We start from the raw sequence: 21,996 nt of genomic DNA, 5'->3' as shown, positions 1-21,996 counted from the left end.
CATATGTTCTGAAAGCTATTTTAATTGTTTACACATTCAGAGCAGCAAAAAGAAAAAAGAACTTTAAATTCTTCTGCCCTGCCTTTGAGTTCACTGATTATTTCTCCATCTAGTTTCTTGTTGAATTCCATACACACACACACACACACACACACACACACACAAATTTTTTACATAATGGTTTTAATTTTTTTAATTTAATTTCATTTTTTCAGTGCCCCAAGATTCATATATTTTCACATTTTGTTGTTGAATTCTTCAGCTCTGTGACTTCTGTTTGATACTTTTGTATATTTTCTTTTTTGGAGTTCTCAGTGGACTAGACCGTTCTTTTTCCAAGTTCTGAGAGCATTTTTATGATCATTCCTTTGAATTCTTGATCAGGTAAACTACTTTTCTCCATTTTATTAAGGTTTATTTTCCAAGGTTTGATCTTGCTACATTGTTTGGAGCATCTTCTTCTGTTGTATTAGATGAAACAGCCGTTTCTCCCACTGTTGAAATGGTCGTCTTATATAGGAGATGATCCTTATTGGTCATCTGTTGCTGTAGCTTTTGATGGTCTCTCAAACCTTTCTGAGTCTCTAAGCAGACTATTTTATTGTCAGTAGCTTCCAATATCTGAGATTGTGCCAAAGGTAAGAATCTTAGCACTTCGATTCAGGCTCATTAGAAGCGAGCCCCCCAAACAGCAGCTGTTAAGGTTACAAACATATATACAGTGTTGTAGCTCCACTGGTAAGTGTTAGCTCCACTGGTCATCTGAGCTGCATGATCGGGAGGTGTCCCCTGGGTAGCAGTCAAAAACCTGGGACCTCAGACAAGTGCACAAGCTCCTTTCTGGGACATATGGGTGAGCTGTAGTGAGACAAAGGGACAGCACCAAGATGGCATCCCTGGGACTATGTTTCCCGAGAGCCCCTCCGTAGGTTCCTAGCTGTGTGCCGAAGCTGAAGGCTGCCCCTCAGGAGGAGGTTCCAGGATGAGCAAATGGGAATTTTTCACAGGAATATGGGATCTGTTTTAATCTGTCCATGCGGTGCCCCAGGCCAGGGATAGCTTACCAAGAACTGTCTTCTTGATTGATACAGTCTGATGGCAGCCCGGAATGCAAGTCTTTTTGGCCTCTGGAACCTGTGATCAAGGGATATGCTCTGGGTAGCATCCACAAAATCCATTTTACCAGATGAAAAACTGGGGCAGCAGACATCTGTGAGCTCTCCTCCAGTAGATGCTAGCTAGCACTCTGGAGAGCAGCAGAGGCACAGTACAAAGATAGCGTCTCCCCTCCAAGGTCTCGGAAGGGTTTATAGTCAGTCCCCAGAGGTCAATTTAAGAAGTCCGCCCCTCGTGCCGTAGCTATGATGATAAACGAATAGGCCTATCTCAGAGAAAGGCTGAACTCCTGGGTCTGAACGAATGGCAGTCTCCTGGGGGTGGTTCCTGTTTAAGAACTTTTTCCTGTTAGTTACTGGCTTGTAGGACCTGTAGGTGTCAGCAACACGGGCTCAAGAGCCAGATGATGTACAAGTGTCCTGGCAGCATCATCGGTAAGTATCAGGGAGCCAGGGAAGGTGTGCACTCCTTCCTGGAAAATACTACAGAGCTGTAGGGAGGCAGATGGAGTGTGTGAAGATAGGGCCCATCGGCTTGAGTGAAGCCAAGTGTGGTACTCACTGCAACGGGGATAAAGAGAGATGGGGGGGGCAGTGTTAAGGAGAGAGACACACACAGTGAGACGAAGACATGAAGAGTCATAAGGAGATGGTTAGAGGGAAAGAGGGGAGAGAGGAGCAAGGGAGAGAGAGACACACACAAATGGAGGGGGGAGAGGGATATGAGGGGGAAGAATGAGAGAGAGACGTACAGAGTCGGGGGGATGGTCAGAGGGGCTGGGGGAAAGAGGAGGAAGAGGGGCGGAAGCTGGGACACACAGACAAAGACTGGGACCTACATGGGAAGAGAGAGATACAGAGGTAGAAAGACACCAACACCGAGATACACATGCAGAGAAAGGGAGACAGAAACAGAGGGAGAGAGAAAGAGAAGGATAAAAAGGAGAGAAAAGGAGAGACACAGACAAAGCAGGAGATGGACAGGCATACGGAGAGGAGAGGGGAAAGGAGAGAGAAATGGGGAATAAGTGTGCAAAGGACAGGTGGAGAGAAGATGAGTGCGACAGAGACGGAGCGCTTGTGAGAGCTGGGGGAGAAGCGGGACGGACAGAGCTGGGGGGAAAGCGAACCTGAGGGGCAGGTTAGGAACAAAAGAGCTCGAGTGTGAACTACAGGGAGCAAGGGATGGATGGAGAGGGACAGAGGGAGAGGGAGAGCTGCATGGAGAGAGACGGCGCCCACCAGCTTTAGAAGGCAGGATAGCACCAAGATGGCGCCTGCTGGCTGGAGTGTGAAGAAGGAGCCCAAAGGCCAAAAATAAAATAAGAAAGAGATGGCTGCCACTGGCTTTAGCAAGACGGAGTGTGAAAACGGCACCCACCAGCCTCTGTCCCTGAGGCTCAGTCACTCACTTAAAAATGATCAAAGGAGCTTCTTTCACCTGATGTCTGGGTGCTTTTCAAATGGCTCCTTCTGGGCTGCCCTTTGGGGGAGTTTGTAGGTTGAGCCCTGTAAGCACCATTTCTCCATTTACCACAGACTTGCACGTCTCCTATGCTTCAGCCCTATTGGTTTTCAAAGCTAGACATTTGGGGGAACGCGCTCCCTACGTGGGGTGAAGAGACTCTGATCCTCAAAGAAAAGTTCCAGGTTTTCAGTTCCCTCATGATTGGTATCACTGTGCTGGGCATGTGGCTACTTTGCTGAGATTGTGTTTCGTCTTTTCATACCTGCTTTGATGTGGCTTTGTTCTCATTTCCTGATAATGCAGTAGACGCTCTGCCTGGTCTCAGGTTTTTTGGTTTTTTTCTTTTTCTTTTTTTCAGAAGAAACTGTTCTAGATGTAGTTGTAAAGTTGTTGTGTCCAGGTGAGGAGGTGACTTCAGGATCTTCCATTGCCATCTTGAAACAGAATAGCCCGTATTATTATTATTATTTTGAGTCTACAGAGTTTTCTAGAAGACTCTCCAGAAAGAGCTCATTATGGGCATTTATGTAACTCTAACACACTGCTGGCAACACCCCTCAGCCTGTGGGGTGTCCCATCATCCATCTCCAAGATTTCTGTGGTCTCTCGGGCATGGTGGGATACATTTCCAGTGACTGTTGATCGCTTGCTGACTTGAACACTCATTTCTTCCCATGGTCATTTTTCCTCTTTATATTCTGTCCATCAAGGCACAAGGCTCACATGAAAAGCATGTGTGGCAGCACATGGTGGCACCATGGGAGATTGCCACCATAGCCTCAGAAGCACTAGAGCATCAAATGCCACGTTTCCTCAGTGGTTGCCCTTTTCCCACAGATTCCAACCGCCACAACACGTGGCCTTTTTCGCTCTCCAGACCAGCTTTCTTTTCTACTCTTGTTCTCTGGGACCATTCTGCATTAAGACATCCCTCTCTCCTCTAGAAAAACCTAAATACTCCTCTTTTTAAAGATGCAGAGCAGTTTATCTGCATTTTGACCCACTTCATGGTCTACAAACACTCAGTTCATGCATTTCTCAGTCAGCTCCTCCTGAGCTGCTCTCTCCTGTCTCAAGAGACCTGGTGGAGAGATTTAACTGTTGTCATTCTTTCCTTCTAGTCACTAGCAGCAGATTAGCAATTTAGCTTCCCACTGAGATAAAACAGAAATTATTCCCATCTTCCCCGAAACTCTCTTAAACGGCAGAAGCAAGTATCGTCAGTTTGGATTTTGAGTAGCAAATATTTTCCCCTTGATCTTTGGGTGGGAGGAAAAATATTTCACTTTAAATACAGATGGCAGTGTATAGTCTGCCTTACACAGAAGGTCTAGCTAAGTAAATTCAAAAGTAAAACCGAGAAGAGACTGAGTGGGCTCAGCTGATCAACTTGTTTGCTTTCCCTGGCAGATTTCGTCTAAACACGCTTCTGTTGCTACAAAAATCATTATTTTCCACAAGATAAATTCTAGCGTGATAGAGTAGGGAAAAAAAATCAGACTTTTTTGGGGAGGGAATTATCTGAGGTACAAATTATAATGAACCAAGTTACTGGACCTGGAGCATAGACCAAGCTTAATCTCCTCTAACTGCCGTCCTGAGCTGGCTACTGCATGAGCCAGAATGGGCCACAATTACAATGTTTGGAAGCTTACTTCAATCACCTTTGCCTAGTCCACAGTTTTTCAACCTTAATACTATTGACCTTGGGGGCTGGCTTATTCTTTTGTGGGGGAGGCTTTCCAGTGGGTCTGAAGACATTAAGCAGCATCCCTGTGTCCCTAGAGGCTAGAAGTACCCCTTCACTGTGCCCACAAAAAATGTGTCCAGACATGGCCAGATATTCCCTAGAAGGCAAAGTCACCCCCTATTAACTATGGACTTAGTTCTAGTATGTACCTGGTTGTGCAGACCTAGTCTGTAAATTTGGGTTGACTCCAATTTAACGCAGAAAACCTATTAGGACGGTTGTACACACCCTGTAGTAACTGTTGGCACACAGCACACCAAGGGAGGCCCAGGATCTTGCTGATGGGTATAAAGCGGTACCACTTACCCTTGCAGGCGCATACCAGTCATTTGGGGGAATCATGTTAATAACACAGATCTATTTCAGCACGTTTGGGGTGGAGCCTGGGATTCTCCAGTGACGCTGTTAGTCCAAACACCATACTATGAGTAGCAAGGGTCTTTAGATGAGTAAGTCTGCAGTAGTAAGCCTTCCTCTGCCCACAGTGTCCCTACAGGGCTCTGGCTGGTCCAACAGAACGCTTGGGAGTCCGGTTTGACAGTCTTCTCTCTGTCTGCCCTAGGTTGTTGCTGCGCATCCCACTCTATTCCTTCAGTATGGTGCTCGTGGATAAGCATGGCATGGACAAGGAGCGCTATGTCTCCCTGGTGATGCCTGCGGCCCTCTTCAACCTGATCGACACTTTCCCCTTGCGAAAAGAGGAGATGGCACTGCAAGCTGAAATGGGCCAGACCTGTAACACCTGATGTGACGGTTCCTCTCTTGGTGGTTCCTCCTCTCGTTCTCCACAGTACTAGGCACATGGAAAGGCCAGAAAAATATTCTTGATGTACAGATTTTTATTTGTAATTTTTAAAGTCTATTTTAATATGAGCTTTCTTTGCACTTAAAAATTACCATGGTGCTTTTTGTACTTTGAAGTGTACTCCCCAGAAATGGTGACTATGATAGGTACTCTTTCTCCTTCTTCCAATCATGGCTGGTCAACTTTCTAGAGAAATTAGAAACTACAACCTTCTACATGCTTTCAGTGTGTTATTCAGGGTAACACATACCTTACTTCTATTTTGTTTTTTATATAAAACATATCAATAAAATATTTTGGAGCAAATTTACTAAAACTTATTTTGTTTTAAGCACAAGCCCTACTTGGCTCAGTGGTTTTAGGAATGGAAAAATGTCCTTCCTTTCATCAGCTGAGCTGGGAGAGCTCCCTAACTCACCTTCCAGGTGGTAGAGTAGCTCATGACAGCAACAAGCCAAAAATCAAAGAGGTAAGCCTTTGATCACTAACTTTGACAGCATAAACAAGAAGCACCAATTGTCTCCTTTTGTTTTTCCCCAGTGACCGCTGTTATGAGTCAGAGGTCAGAAGGATCAGCAAAGACAGAGGGATCGTCACCCTGTTGCGGGAATTCCATGTTCTGGGACCCTCCCCTTGAAGATAGTCCTACCAGGCCACGCCCAAAGCCACAAGTGCTAAACACACACTTACCTCCAGTCTGCTAACACATTTTTAATGTGTGCACTCAGAACCTTAGCAGCAAGTCAGTTCCCATAGGAGAAACCAAGAACTTGTGCTATGGCACTACTTTCTGGCAAAAAAAAAAAAAAAAAAAAAAAATCTCCCTAACGACTAACTGTTGAACTATTAGAATCAAAGCAAACAGACATTCGGAAGATGGAGAAGGATCTGTGCTCACCTTATCCCATGGGCACATCGAGTCATCAGCTACACGTATAAAACGAATTCTGACAATTGCCTGAAGACTGGCACAACAGATCTTCTACAGCTGATCATAGAAAGAAGGCCATGTCACAAAAGGTAAGAGGAGTGGAGATATGGTTGGGAACCAGACCCCTGGCACAACTAACTGTGAAGAGGAGGGACATCATAAACATGGAGGAGACAACCAGACCCCACACCACATACTTCCCCATAATGTCTGGCTGTGGAAACTACTGGGGCTTCACTCAGGAAGAGCCCAAGGGTGACAGGAAACCGAGTAAATAACGGCCCAAGACCCAGCACGGAAGCAACAGCTTGATAAGCACCTAGGGCTTCCATGATGGAGATTTATCAACCAATCTTAGAATGCATGTCAGAGATCTGCAGATTCCTCTGGGAACAAAAGTACTGGTGGGCACCATTTTTTCTTCCTCTTCTCCAGCCCAGACAGCCAGATGCTTATAGGAGCCACCTCTAACACTGTCCATCTCTCTTGTTAGCACAGCATGCTTCCACCTGGCCATCTCCTGTACAACCACCCGGTTCAACCTGCAACCCTGCCTCAGTTGGCAGGCAGCCCTGGCCAGGACCACCCCCTGCAATGTGATGGCTGCTCCCACACCAGCACACTCACAGCTCCAGCAGCCAGACCTTTCAGCTGTCTGTTCATGGGGCACACCCTGCCCTTTGGTGTACCTGCAGCTGTATCAGGCTAACTGCGGACAGCTAGGCTGACTACCATCCTTGCCCATGAAGGAGCCTGGGGGGACTACAGCCAGACCTCTCAACAGCCCAGAGAGTAAAACTGCCCAATGCATTCAGAGCAGGCAAAGCAAAGCAAGTTATTGCAGACAGCCGGGCTGGAGACATTCATGGCTCCGTCACAAAAGGAGAGTGTATGCAGATGACACGGGGCGCCCTAGAGTCTAGCCTGAATCTGGTGACCAGGTGGGACTGTGTTATAGGGCACCACAGGACCTTTTACACAAGGCCATTACTTTGAAGAACAGGAAACAAGGCTGACCTTCCAAATACACAGAGGCACAGAGTTGGAGAAAATGTGGAGACAGAGAAATGTCCCAAATGAAAGAACAAGACAAAATAACAGTAAAAGAACTAAATAAAACAGAGATAATATTGATAATAACTTCTAAATAATGGCCATAAAGATACTCATTGGACTGGAGAAAAGAGTGGATGGACTAAGAACCTTAATGAAGAGATAGGAAATTTAAAAAAGAACCAGTCAGAGCTGAGGAATTCAGTAAATGAAATGAAAAATTCATAGAGGGACCAATAGCAGATGAAAGAATGTAGGAAAAAATGGATCAGCAATCCGGAAAATGGTAATAGATAGCAGCCAAGCTGAAAAGGAAAAAGAATAAAAAAGAGTAGGCTAAGGGGATTCTGTGACATCATCAAATGTCCTAACATTCACACGAAAGGGGTCCCACAAGAAGAAGAGAGAGAGAGGAGTCAGAACATTTATTTGAAGAAATAATAGCTGGGGAAGGAAACAGACAGCCAGGTCCAGGAAGCCTAGAGAGTCCCTAGAAAGATAAACTCAAGTTTGTCTTTTAATAATAATTAAAATGGCAAAAGTAATGATAAAGATTTCAAAGCAGCAAGAGAAGACAATTATATACAAAAGAAATCCTGTAAGGCTGTCAGGTGATTTTTCAGCAAAGCTTTGCAGGCCAGAAAGGAATGGCATGGCATTTTCAAAGTGATGAAAAAAACCTACAACCAAGAACACTCTAGCCAGCATAGCTATCATTTAGAACAGGAGAGAGAAAGAGTTTCCCAGGCAAGAAAAATTAAAGGAGTTCCTCAACCCTAAACCAGCCTTACAAGAAACGAAGGGAGAATTCTTTAAGTGGAAAGAAAAGGCCACACCTGGAAGTATGAAAAGTATAAAAGGAAAAAATTTCACAAGTAAAAGCAATCAGATGGAAAAGGCAGATTAATCACTTATAAATAGCCAGTGTGGAAGTTAAAACACAAAGTAGTAAAATAAATTTTATCTACAAAAATTAGTCAAGGGATATAAAAAAGTTATAAGATATATACATAAAACAGGGAGAGGGAATTAAAAATTAAGTGTTTTTAGATCATTTCAAACTTAAATAACCGTCAGTTTATTATAGAGTACTATACACATAGGATGTTATGAGAATGTAATGATAACCACAAATAAAAAACCTATAGTAAACACACACAAAAAAATTAAATCCAAGCAAAAATGAAAGCAAGCTATCAAACCACAGGGGAAGACATCAAAAGAAGAAAGGAACAGAAGAGAACTACAAAAGCAATGAGAGAAAATTTTCCAAAATGGCAGTAAGTACTTAGCAATACTTAGCAATAATTACATCAAATGTAGATAAACTCAATGCTCCAGTCAAAAGATAGAGGGTGACTGAATAAGTAGAAAAACCAGACCCATCTATATGCTGCCTCCAAGAGAGTCACAGACATACAGACTAAAAGTGAAGGGATGGAAGAAGATATACCAATGGAGCAAAAAAAAAAGCTGAAGTAACTTATATCACACAAAAAAGACTTTAAATAGACTGTAGCAGGAAATAAAGAAGGCCATTACATAACAATAAAAGGATCAATTAAAAGGATATAACAATTGTAAACATCTATGCACCAAACATAGGAGCACCTAAATACATAAAGCAAATATTAATAGACATAAAGGGAGAAAGTGAAAGTAACAAAATAATAATAAGGACTTTTATACCCCATTAACATCAATGGATAGATTATCCAGACAAAATCAACAACCAAACTGTCTTTGAATGGCACATTAGACCGGGACCTAACAGCTACATATAGAACATTCCCTCTACAAAGAGTGGAATACACATTATTTTCTAAGCACATGGAACATTCTTCAGGATAAATTACATGTTGGGCCACAAAACAAGTCTAAAGAAATTTAAGAATACTGAAATACCTAAAGCATCTTTTCTAACCCCAATGATATAAAACAGAAATCAATTACAATTTTAAAAACTAGAAAAAGTGGGCCAAAAAATAACAACTAAACAAGTTATGACATATAAAAAAATTTAAAAATACATGAAGACAAATAAAAATGAAAACATTAATCCAAAATCTTTAGGACATAGAAAAAGCACTTCTAAGAGGAATGTTTATACTGATTCAGGCCTATATCAAGAAACAATATTCAAGCATGGAGGACATTAAGAGAAGGGAAAAAATGAAGGGGGAGAAATTGGGAGTGGGAGACGAACCATGAGAGACTATGAAATAACTGGAGGGTTTTAGAAGGGGGGGGATGGGTGATGGGTGAGCCTGGTGATGGATATTAAGGAGGGCACATATTGCATGGAGCACTGGCTGTTACATGCAAACAATGGATCATGGAACACCACATCAAAAACTAATGATGTATTGTATGGTGACTAACAACACAATTTAAAAAAAAAACAAACGTATTTTAGGGGCACCTGGGTGGCTCAGTGGGTTAAGCCTCTGCCTTTGGCTCAGGTCATGGTCTCAGAGTCCTGGGATGGAGCCCCGCATCGGGCTCTCTGCTTAGCAGGGAGCCTGCTTCCTCCCCTCTCTCTCTGCATGACTCTCTGCCTGACTCTCTGCCTACCTGTGATCTCTCTCTCTGTCAAATAAATAAATAAAATCTTTTAAAAAAAAACCCAAAAAAGGTATTTAAAAAAAAACAAACCTTATACACCAAAAGGAACTAGAAAAAAAACACGCAAAGCTCAAAGCTAGTAAAAGGAAGGAAATAATAAAGATTAGAGGAGAAATAAAACAGACACACAGACACACACACACAAAATAAGAATAGAAATGTTCAATGAAACCAAGAGCTAGTTCCTTGAAAAGATAAACAAAATTGATAAATTTATAGCTAAACTCATCAAAAAGACAGAACTCCAATAAAATGGGAAATGGAGGATGAGAAATAAAAACACCACAGAAATATAAAGAATTATAAGAGAATATTACAAAAACTTATGTGCTTACAAATTGGACAACCTAGGAAAAAATGGATAAATTTCTAGAGACACAATTTTCCAGAACATGAACCAACAAGAAACAGAGGAGTGAGGAGTTAAGATGGTGGAGGGGTAGGGGAACCCTAAATTGGTCTCTTCCCCTGAATACAACTAGATAGTTATCAAATCATTCTGAACACCTGAGAAATCAGAGATATGAGAAAGAAAATGTTGCAAGTCTACAAGTAGAAAAGTGACTACCATTTGAAGGTTGGAGATAAGGAGATTAAATCTAGTGTGATATAGCTGAAGATATGGCAGAGAGATGGGGCCTGCTTAAGAAGGCTACCATAAAGTATTGTAAACAGAGGAGTGCAAAATGGGAACTTCTAGAAGTCTGCTACAATGGGGGATGCGCCTGGCTTAGAGGTGTTCAGGTGGAAAAGCAGGGCAGGATCCTAGGTGGGACAGCCTGGTCTCAGGATCCCCGGGGGGGGGGGGAGAGGCACAAGAAGAACAGGGATGCCTGAATGCAGCAGAATTTCCAGGCATCAGAGCAGGGAAGCTGGCTGAAAACAGCGAGTCCAGGCCCAGCTTTCTGCTCTGTGTTGCCATAAACTAAACAGCTGCATGGTCTGGGGACCACTCTTCTAGTGGGGGCCCAGCAAAATGCAGAAGTGTAGCAAGACTCCTTCCTTCTTCCGAGAGGAAGAGTGCAGAAGAGTCCATAAAATTTAGAGTTTTAAAACAGTTGTGTGCTTGAGATAAAAATGCTTGGTCAGGGGCGCCTGGGTGGCTCAGTGGGTTAAGCCGCTGCCTTCGGCTCGGGTCATGATCTCAGGGTCCTGGGATCAAGTCCCATATCGGGCTCTCCGCTCAGCGGGGAGCCTGCTTCCCCCTCTCTCTCTCTGCCTGCCTCTCTGCCTACTTGTGCTCTCTCTCTGTCAAATAAATAAATAAAATCTTAAAAAAAAAAAAATGCTTGGTCACAAGCTGGGTGAACAGAGTTCTGACCAAAACTTGGGAGGCAAGAGTGACTGCTTTTCTGTGAGGGCTCACTAAAGGATGGGGGGAAGGACTTTCAGTTCCAGGGCTAGAGAGTAGGGCACAGCCATATTGATACCCCCACCCCACCCCAAATCAGGGCTGAAAGCCTTCTGGGACAAAACAGTGCCACCTAGTGGAGTCCGGAGCCACTTACACCAAGCCCTGCCTCTGCGCACTGGAGGCCCATTTCCACTAGGGCAAGTGCACCAGAGAATCAGCACAGCAAGCCCCTCTCCTAGAAGACCAGCACAAACAACTGGCTCTCACCAAGTTTACTGATCATAGAGGGCTGAAAATCAGACAAAGACCACATCATAAAAGAGAATTCCCAATATCCGTGACAAACATGAATGCCAGAATTCTCACCAAGATAGTAGCCAGTAGGATCCAACAGTACATTAAAAGGATTATTCACCATGACCAAGTGGAATTTCTTCCTGGGCTGCAAGGGTGGTTCACTGGATCCACGAATCAATCAATGTGATACATGACGTTAATAAATGAAAGGATAAGAACCATATGATCCTCTCAACTGATGCAGAAAAAGCATTTAACAAAATACAGCATCCTTTCTGGGTTGAAACTCTCCACACTGTAGAGATAGAGGGAACACTCACCAAAATCATAAAAGCCATCTACGTAAAGTCCACAATGAATATCATTCTCATTGAGGGAAACAGAAATTTCCCACAAGGTCATGAACATGGCAGGGATGCCCACTCTCACCACTTGTTTGACATAGTACTAGAAGTCCTAGCCTCGGCAATCAAACAACAACAAAGGCATTCAAATTGGCAAAGAAGAAGTCAAACTCACTCTTCACAGATGACATGATATTTTATGTGGAAAACACAGAAGCCCCCACTCCAAAATTGATAGTACTCATACAGGAATTCAGTAATGTGACAGGATATAAAATCAATGCACAGAAATCAGTGGCACTTCTATACTTAATAATGAGACTGAAGAAAGGGAAATGAAGGGATTGGTCCCATTTATAATTGCACCAAAAGCCATAAGATACTTAGAAATAAATCTAACCAAAGAGGTAAGGAATCTGTACTCTAAAAACTATAGAACATTTATGAAAGAAATTGAGAAAGACACAAAGACATTGAAAAATATTCCATGATCATGGATTGGAAGAATAAATATTGTTAAAATGTCTATGTACCCAGAACAATCTACATATTCAATGCAACGCCTATAAAAATACCATAGACATTATTTACAGAGCTGGAACAAATAATCCTAAAATTTGTATGGAACCAGAGAAGACCCTGAATAGCCAGAGAAACACCGAAAAAGAAAACCAAAGCTGGTGACGTCACAATGCCAGACTTCAAGCTATATTACAGTGGTGTAATCATCAAAAGAGTATGGTACTGGCACAAAAACAGACACATTGATCAGAACAGAACGGAGAACCCAGAAATGGACCCTCCACTCTGTGGTCAACTAATCTTCAACAAAGCAGGACAGAGTATGCAATGGAAAGAGGACAGTCTCTTCAATAAATGGTGTTGGGAAAACTGGACAGCCACATGTAGGAGAATGGTACTGGACCATTTTCTTTCACCATGCACAAAAATAAACTCAAAATGGATGAAAGACCTCAATGTGAGAAAGGAATCCATCAAAATACTAGAGGGTAACACATGCAGTAATCTCTTCAACCTTGGATGCACCAACTTCTTGCTAAGCACTTCTGCAAAGGCAAGGGAAACAAAAGCAAAAATGAACTATTGGAACTTCATCAAGATAAAAACCTTCTGAACAGCAAAGGAAACAGTCAACAAAACCAAAAGGCAACCTACAGAGTGATAGAAGATATTTGCAAATGACACATCAGATAAAGGACTAGTATCCAAGATCTATAAAGAACTTTTTTTTCCAACTTCATCAACTTGTTGTATTTCCTTCCAGTGTTTCAAAAATGCATATATTCACACTTTTTCTTTCACAAAATGGACACTGGGCTGCAGTTTTGAGTCCCACTTTTTCTCATAGCATATTCCATGTCATTTAACGATATTAATAAGAACCTTTGTTCTAGAAACACAAATTCCAAGCTAAATGTTTTACATATACATAATTTCATTTTTAGACAACTTTTTTCATTTTACAGATGGGGAAATGATCTCCAGATCTTACATAACTTGCTACGGGTCCGAGTTATAAATGGTGAGCCAGGACTTGAACCCCAGTTTCTCTTACTCTAAAACCTGAATGATCGCTAGAAAATTCGGTCCCTTATCATAGTTAAAAGCAAAATTGCTATATGGCTGTAAAATATTCAGCTTGTATATGTTCCAACCTTAATAAATTCATTTCTTATAAAGAATGTTTCAAACTCCATACCCCAAAAACAAATAATCCAGTCAAGAAATGGGCAGAAGACATGAGCAGATATTCCTCCAGAGAAGACATACAAACAGACACATGAGAAAATGCTCCATATCACTTGGCATCAGGGATACAAATCAAAACCACAATGAGAGACCTCCTCACACCAGTCAGAATGGCTAAGATTAACAAGTCAGGAAACCACAAATGTTGGCCAAGATGCAGAGAAATTGGAACCCTCTTACACTGTTAGCGGGAATGCAAGCTGGAAATGGTTAAAGATTCCTTAAGAAGTTGAAAATAGAGCTACCCTATGACACAGCAATCACACTCCTGGGTATTTACCCCAAAGATACAAATGTAGTGATCCAAAGGGACACCTGCACCCCAATGTTTATAGCAGTAATGTCCACAATAGCCAACTGTAAAAAGAGCTGAGATGTCCACTGACAGATGAATGGATAAAGAAGATATGGTGGTGTGTGTTTGTGTGTATACACAATGGAATATTACTCAGCCATCAGAAAGAATGAATACTTACTGTTTACATTGATGTGTATGCAACTGGAGGTTATTATGCTGAGCAAAATAAGTCAATCAGAGGAAGACAGTTATCATATGGTTTTACTCATATGTGGAATATAATAGCACAGAGGATCATAGGGGAAAGGAGGGAAAACCGAATGGAAAGTCATCAGACGAAAGGAAAAACCATGACAGACTCTTAACTATAAAACACAAATTGAGGGTTCCTAGAGGGGAGGGGGGCTGGAGGATGGGGTATTTGGGTGATGGGCATTAAGGAGAGCATGAGTTGTGATGAGCACTGGGTATTATATACAACTGATCAATTATTGAACACAACAGCAGAAACTAGTGATGCACTATATGTTGACTAATTGAATTTAAATAAAGATCAAAGAGAAGTGGGGAAGGAGGAGGATATCAATACTACCTTTCAAATAAGAGATACTGGGGAATGGAAAAAAGAACACTGATAAGCTATGAAAAATGATACAAGGGAAAGTCATTTACTTTCTAAGTAAAAGAATTTACTTAGAATTGTCTTGAAAATAAACATACCAAAGATACAGGAAGGTTATTTTCCTATGAAATATCTGTGCGGAAGAGCGGTGGTCCAGAAGGCATCACCGAAAGATCTGGGATTGACTCAAAGAATATGAGAATGAGACGTCAACAGAAGACTAGTTAGAAGATTGGCAAGATGTTCATGCTTATAATTAAAGGATTATAAAAATAAGAGGCGTGGATAAAGCTTGCAGGTTCGGAAGTCCCCATTTGCAGAGTACCCCTATTTTGGTGCCAGGACTGACCCTCATGGTGATTGCTGTGTAACCTGTCTTAGACTTCAAGACAGGAAGAGCCAGGTCCATCCCTCAAATGTGGCTAGAACTGAGCTCATAGTAGGTGCTGGACTTGTCTCTTCCTGTCTTGGAGTCTAGAAGAGTTTATGCAGGAATCATCATGAATCCCAGAAGGTAATAGGATTTCCTAGAGAGTCGTTAGATCCATGTGTGGGGCAGGAAAACTCAAAAGGGAGCCTGAGACAGCTTGCTGTTGTCACAACATAAGAATACTTTCAGAGGTAACTGAGGTAATATTTCTTAAAGGTAAAGATAAAGAAGGAATCCCTCAAAATCAATTAAAAATACAAACAACAACAAAAAAAATGAGCAGATTTCATCAGACAGTTCATGAAGAAGACATGTGAAAAGCCAGTAAGCATAAGAAGTCATCAGGGAAATGAAAAGTGAAAACCACAGAAAATACCCCTTGAGTGGTTACAAAAAAAAAAAAAAAAAAAAAAGACCAATATACTCAAATAAAAAATTTTTAAAAACCCCAAATGTAGCAAATTGTTATTAGTGAATCTGGGTAACAAGTATTCAAGAATTCTTTTCTCTCTCTCTCTCTCTCTTTTTTTAGAAATAGAGAACAATTGAGCATGAGTAGGGGGTAGGGGGAATGGGCAGAGGGAGAGGAAGAAGGAATCTTAAGCAGGCTCCATGCCCAGCATGGAGCCCAATGTGGGTCTTGATCTTACAACCCCAAGATCATGACCTGAGCTGAAATTAAAAGTTATTAAAAGTTGGATGCTTAACTGACTGAGCCACCCAGTTGCCCTGGGAATTCTTAACCCTTAATGAAACTTTTCTCTAAGTTTGAAATTATTTCAAATTAAAAGTTAAAAAAATTACACCATGGAACTAAAACTGTTTGATATCCGGGGGAAAAAAGAACCCATATGAATAAAGTCTCTTTGTGGCGGGGGGAGGACTAGTAGTGAAAGTGTTGGCAGGATACAGAATGACTGGAACTCTCCTACACTGCTGGTAGGAGCGTGAAATGCTGAAACCATCTTGGAAAACTGATAGTTTCTTATAAAGTTAAACATGTAAGTTCCTGAAAACCTAACAATTCCACTCCTAGGTACATTTTCAAGAGACAAGAAAATGTAGATACACAATTGCAGCTTTATTCATCATTAACTCTGCTGGAAATTGCCCAGGAGAATGTTTAACCTGGCATGATGCCATACTACCCAAAACAAAAATATACAAACTACTAATCTGTGCTGTACTGATATGATATAAAATTATCATCCTGAGGGGAAAAAGCCAGACTCAAATGAGTATACATATTATACAATTCCCTTCACATGAAATTTTTTAACAAGCAAAACTTGTCCACAGTGACAGGAACCAGTACAACAGCAGTTTCATCTGTCAGGAAATAAACTGATTGGAAAGGAGCACAAAGGAGGCATCATGCATGGGTTATTGGAAAACGTCTTCCTCGATAAGGATGTAGGTTAAAGCCCAAGTGCCCACAATCTGAACACCAAAAATATGATCCTGATTAATGTCAACTAGAGCCGCAAGTCTACAATGATGTAAAATGGTAAAAAAAAAACCCCACAAAGTATGTTTTAAAATGGCATATGTAATGATGAGAATTGATCACAAAATGCAGGTGTGAGTGCAAGATGTTGGACAAATGCCCAGCTGCTGAGACCGAAGGGGAAGACTATGAGAAAATGAGTGTCTGATGATGGCCCTTAGCCCAAAATCAGAAACATCCAGGTAAGAGGATGTTAAATTAGACTCACTGTGTGGATTCGGGGGAAGAAAGTGTTTTTAGAACACCACATAGGTGGAGGAGAACATATTTTCAAGGACCAGCTATGGACTCTTATCTTCCTACAGATGAGGACATGGCCTTGCTGATCTTGGTTCAAAGATGGGAGGAGACAGGGGTTCCACATCATTTAGCAGCAGAAGAGCTCACATCATACTAACTCTCCTGCTGATAATTATAACTCTGGAAAACCAGAAAAAAAGGTAGCTTGAATTTACTGGAACTCAGTCAAAAGCAGGCAAAAACTGGAGAAGATAGGACCCTGAAAGAATGGAAACACACAGAATGATCTCCATATTTAGCTTTGGAAGCCTCTGAGGCTCTTTCCATTTGCTTGATGAACTGGACATGGAACTCAAGCAGAAAGCCGTAGTCTTGGCTGAAAATTCAGAGGACAGAGGCAGGGTGGCTACAGAGACTGGAAACTGAGAAACATGGGAGGGAAGAGAAAGCCATAGTGAAGGAGTCTCTGAATCTGCAGATAATTTTTTCTCAAATCTTTAACTGACCCCTGAGTTGTACATGTGCATAGTTAACTTCCACAAAGTCCAGATGGGAAAAGAACAGTTGAAGGTAAAAGAGCTCAACAGATAGCTCAGCAGCAGGTCCGTGCCAGAGATCAAGTCATGTTAAAGGGGTTCACTGAACAGCTGAGGCTTCGATGGAAAACCCAGAAGTAAAGACTAAGCCTCTGGACCAAAATAAACCAAAACAGACCTGCTCAATAAATCCTAAAACCAAGCTTCCACGAGTTCAGGAAGATATGCTGGTAATTTTAACCCCTGGGGATAGAAATCTATGTTTATAAAAAATAAAAAATTAAAAATAAATAAAAATAAATAAAAAGGCAACTTACTAAATAGAAGACATTTGCAAATCACATAGCTAAAAAAGGGGTTAGTATCCAAAATATATAAAGAACTCATACAACTCCAAAGCCAAAACCCAAAAACTAATGACATACAATATGTTGGCTAATTGAATTTAAATTTTTAAAAAAGAGTGGAAGATCTGAATAGAAATTTTCCCAAAGAAGATATACAGATGGCCAACAGGTATGTGAAAAGATGCTCAGCATCACTCATCATCAGGGAAATCCCAATCCAAATCTCATTGAGATCTCACCTCACAACTGTCAGAATAGCTAGAATCAGAAAGACAAGAAACAAAAGTGTTGACAAGAATGTAGAGAAAAAGGAAACGTCATGCATTGAATGTGAACTGGGGCAGCCACTGTGGAAAACAGTATGGAGGTTCCTCAGAATATTAAAAATAGAATTACCACGTGATCTGGCATTTCCACTTCTGGATACTTACCCAAAGAAAACAAAATCAGTATCTCAAGAAGATATAAGCACCTCTACATTCACTGCAACATTATTTACAACAGTCAAGATATGGAAACAAGCTAAATGTCCATTGATAGATGAATGAGTAAGGAAAATGTATGTGTGTGTGTGAAGAATATTATTCAGCCGTAAAAAATATGTTCTTACCATTTACAACAGCAACATGGATGGATCTTGAGGACATTATCCTAAGTGAAATAAATCAGAGAAAGATAAATCCCATATGGTGTTACGTATATTTATAATCTAAAATGGCAAAGAAGCAAACCAAAAAACCAACCTCAAAATTACAAAAGATTTATTATTGGTGGTTGTTGGGGGTGAGGGGTTGGGGATGGGTGAGAAGGGTGAAAGGGATCAAACGATAGAAACTTCTAAATATAAAATAAGTCATTGGGATTACTGTATACTATGGCAATTATAATTAATACTGTAATCCATATCTCAGAATTGTTAAGAGAGTAAACCTTACAAGTTCTCAACACAAGAAAAAGATTTTTCTAACTACATATGGTAACAGATGTTAAACAGACATATTGTGGTCTTCATTTCACAATTGTACACTTGAATTGTCAATTATACCTTAAAATAATATGGGTATAAAAATTATAGCATTCTTGGTAATATAGGTCAAGTATAAGTTAATAGGAGGCTAAAACAAATTTTTAAAAATCTGTATTTAATTCATTTAGAAAAAATAATAATCTCATGTTAGAATAGTTATTTTATATTTTTCAGTTATAGTTACATAATTAGTTACATAGTTTAGTTATAGGGTTATTTTATATTTTTTAGAAAATGAAATATGCTTCTCAAAAAAAGTGAGCTATGTGACATTTTACATTATTACTAGTGTTTTCAAAGTTTGCCATGAAAGCAGACAGTTGGATTCTCATATCTGCTTTTCTATTCAGTCTGTTGTAATACCAATATATTGTTTTGATCGAAGCATATAAAGAAAATATGGCTTCACAGAAATATATATTTGGACTAGAGAGGAGTATTTTAATAGCTTATTTATATAACTGGACGTTTTTGACTTTTCACCAAAACACAGCAAGTAGTCATTCCTTCAAGATTAATGTTATTATAGAAAAATTTTTATATTCTATTGCATTAGAGTCCATTGGTCTATCTTGCACTTTGAATGGATCTTTTACCCATGTATGACTTTCTACCTTGCACATTGGTCGTTTAGAAAATATTGGTTCACTGGGTCAGGTAAACCTTCCAAAGGTCGAGAAAATTTGTTCAATAGTATCAAGAAAATTCACATCACCATCGATCTTTTCAGAAAATTCTCTCAGTGTTGGGAAGCTGTCATACTCAAAAAGGTGTATACAAGTTTATCAAAATTCAAATTTTTACTTCCAAGCTCAAATTTTATAATTGTTAATAATACTCAGTTGTTTTTCTTGAAACGACAGGCATACATTGTTCATTTGTGAGAAACTGTCCGCCCAGTCCTCAAGACTGTGTGACGATGGTTCATTTGCTATTTGTTCTTTCAAATAATGAAATGGTGATAAATGCAGCCAGTTCAATTTGCAGCTCAAAAGCACAAAGGCTTTTCCTTGTGACAACCCTTGTACTCTGCCATGTACAAAAAAAATTAAAAACATGCATTTAAAGGTCAAGATGTAATAATGTTAATAATTTTCACTGCTTCATGAAGGATTTTCTTCAATCCAAGTGGCATTTTATGTATTTACAATGCATGCATAAAGGCCAAGAAACACACTACCTTGATTTATGCTAAAGTAGCTGCAGTTTTACTCACCATTGCTTTCAGACCATTGGTGCAAACGTCGACGCGGTAAAAAAAAGCAAGTTAAGGACCTTGCTGACCCCCTGAAAAGCTTTTCAGACACCCAGTGGTCTGAAGACCACACACTCTGAACTACTTCCCTAAACAGAAGTGCACTGAAGTTTCTGGAATGTGACAGAATCCAGGAATGGTGACAGGAGCTTGTGTAGAAAGGAGTGGAATCGTACCAAAAATTTGGCTCTTTTCTCAACTCTGACAGGACTCACGGAGTGTGTTCCTGGTAGCTGTGTGCTTTATAGACAAAGGAAAGCCCCTTCGAATTTGTTGTATCTGTTCCTGTTTTCTGCCGATCTCTTTCTTTCAATAAATTCTATATCCTGCCCTAAATTAATCGGAAATTAAGAGCAGGGATGAGTGGAATCTTTCAGCCCATCAAGAATCCAAACTAATACTACACACACAGTATTGCACTTAATCATCACAAAAAGGTCACAGATATTTCATTTCCTTCCAGCTTTACTGGCTTTTTAACCACACAAATTTGAGACTCAATGTAACAGAAGAAACGCTGGAAGGTTCTTCTTAGTTTAGTGCCCTAAGGCAAGGGGCATGTTTTTTTTTTTAAAGCAGGACCTGCAAACACCACACCCTTGTTGGCCTACTAGTTCTCTCAATACTCTATGTCAGTCCTTCTTGACCCTGGGCACACGCTGGAATTATCTGGGGAGTTTAAAAAATACTGATGCCTGGGTGCCGTCCCCAGAGATGGTGATGATGTAATTTGCCTGGGTAGCCGCATGGCCTGGGGGGATTTTCAGAGTTTCCAAGCGGATTCTCATAGCCCTGGACGAGAACCACTGAGAAGGATGCTGGTATAATCAGCCTTAGAAATATTTACCAGGGATGCCAAGGTGGCTCAATTGGTTAAGCCGCTACCTTTGGCTCGGGCCATGATGCCAGGGTCCTGGGATCAAGTCCTGCATTGAGTTCCTTGCTCTTCAGGGAGCCTGCTTCTCTCTCCACCTCTGCCTGCTTGTGTGCTCTCTCTCTCTCTGACAAATAAATAAATAAATAAAATCTTAAAAAAAAGAAAAGAAAAGAAAAGAAACATTTACCAAAGTCACTGCTTCTCTGCTATGGCCAATGGTTACAGTATGCATTGCAAAGTAAGAATTACACTTAACTCATTTAAAATATAGCACTTGTTTCTCTTTAGGAATCAAAGCATAGGAATGGTGCCAAGGCATCTTACATCGTTAATCAGAATCAATTTTATTGGTGAATGTGCAGAGTCAAGATGCTTGTCTATTACTATGGTGTCTGTTCTGAAGATGTTCCACTAAAGGATTTATTTTCCTGTTTGCTCTATGACTGTGTCAGAGCTTGGGTGAAATTTTATCTCTGTGCACAGAATATGGATTTGTCTCCTCTGTCTGTCCCCCCATCAGAAGGAACGAGTTTTCCAGCAGGACAACGCTGTACTTAGGCAGCTGTTCTGAGACTGACAAGTTGACTTCAAATAGAACCAAAATGTCTCTGTTTCACGGAATTCCGTTTGACCCTTTGGCAGACTAGTAAGTGGGTTTCTGATGCCCTCTGAGACCAAGGACGGATTTAAAGTCTTGGAGAGAGGAGCCACCCCTTTCGTGGAATATTGGAAGGCAGCTATGCTCACCACTATACCACCAATGCTTTTTCTTGGAATATTAGAACGAGAAGAAATGCTTTCCTTTCTCAACAAGTGGCAGCCATTTTAGAAGATGGTTCTGGGAAGGGACTGAGTTCCAGGGACATCTAAATTGCTGCTTCTCAAAGTGTAGTTCTCTTACTGGCTGCCGGTTCCTGGACCATTTGCTACTACTGTTTCACAAAGAGGTAGGGAACTGCAAGTTCCCTATGTAATTTCCCAACATAAATCCGCAGTCTTGATAAACACATTATTTGGTTTGGCTGATATTTTTTGACAGCAAAACCTTCTCAACAGAGGCAGCATGTTGATTTTGAATTTGGAGGTAAGCTCCTTATTATGGACCAGTGCTCTGAGTATCATTGTTCTAGAGGAGATCCAGAGGTGAGCCACTTCTTCCTTTGTCTCTACGGGGACAATTACAAATCAGGAAAAGGAAACACAGCAGACTTTTCCAAAGGCACAGTAGCTCTTATATGTGACTGACGAGACTCAGTCATTGCTAGATGTCTGTAATAAGACAGCCTGTGCAGTTCCAATCAGATGTCTCACTAAAGGACTGATAAAATTCTAGACAGGCAGCCTA

General features: G+C 40.8%; 1 protein-coding gene across 2 annotated transcripts in view; it reads left to right on the top strand.

The window, feature by feature from the left end:
• Positions 1–5,444, top strand: part of SRPX (sushi repeat containing protein X-linked) — a 118,171-nt gene extending 112,727 nt beyond the window's left edge. For both annotated transcript variants that reach the window (XM_004754891.3, XM_004754890.3), the window contains one exon: positions 4,896–5,444. In XM_004754891.3, coding sequence (XP_004754948.1) covers positions 4,896–5,079 — 184 coding nt within the window. In that variant the 3' untranslated portion in view covers positions 5,080–5,444. The remainder of the gene's footprint in view (positions 1–4,895) is intronic.
• The last annotated feature ends 16,552 nt before the right edge of the window (positions 5,445–21,996 follow it).

This window comes from Mustela putorius, unplaced genomic scaffold (genome assembly GCF_011764305.1).
Source record: "Mustela putorius furo isolate JIRA1106 unplaced genomic scaffold, ASM1176430v1.1 tig00003836_pilon_pilon_pilon, whole genome shotgun sequence".
Classification (NCBI taxonomy): Eukaryota; Metazoa; Chordata; class Mammalia; order Carnivora; family Mustelidae; genus Mustela; species Mustela putorius.
This window is presented reverse-complemented; position numbering and strand designations above follow the sequence as displayed.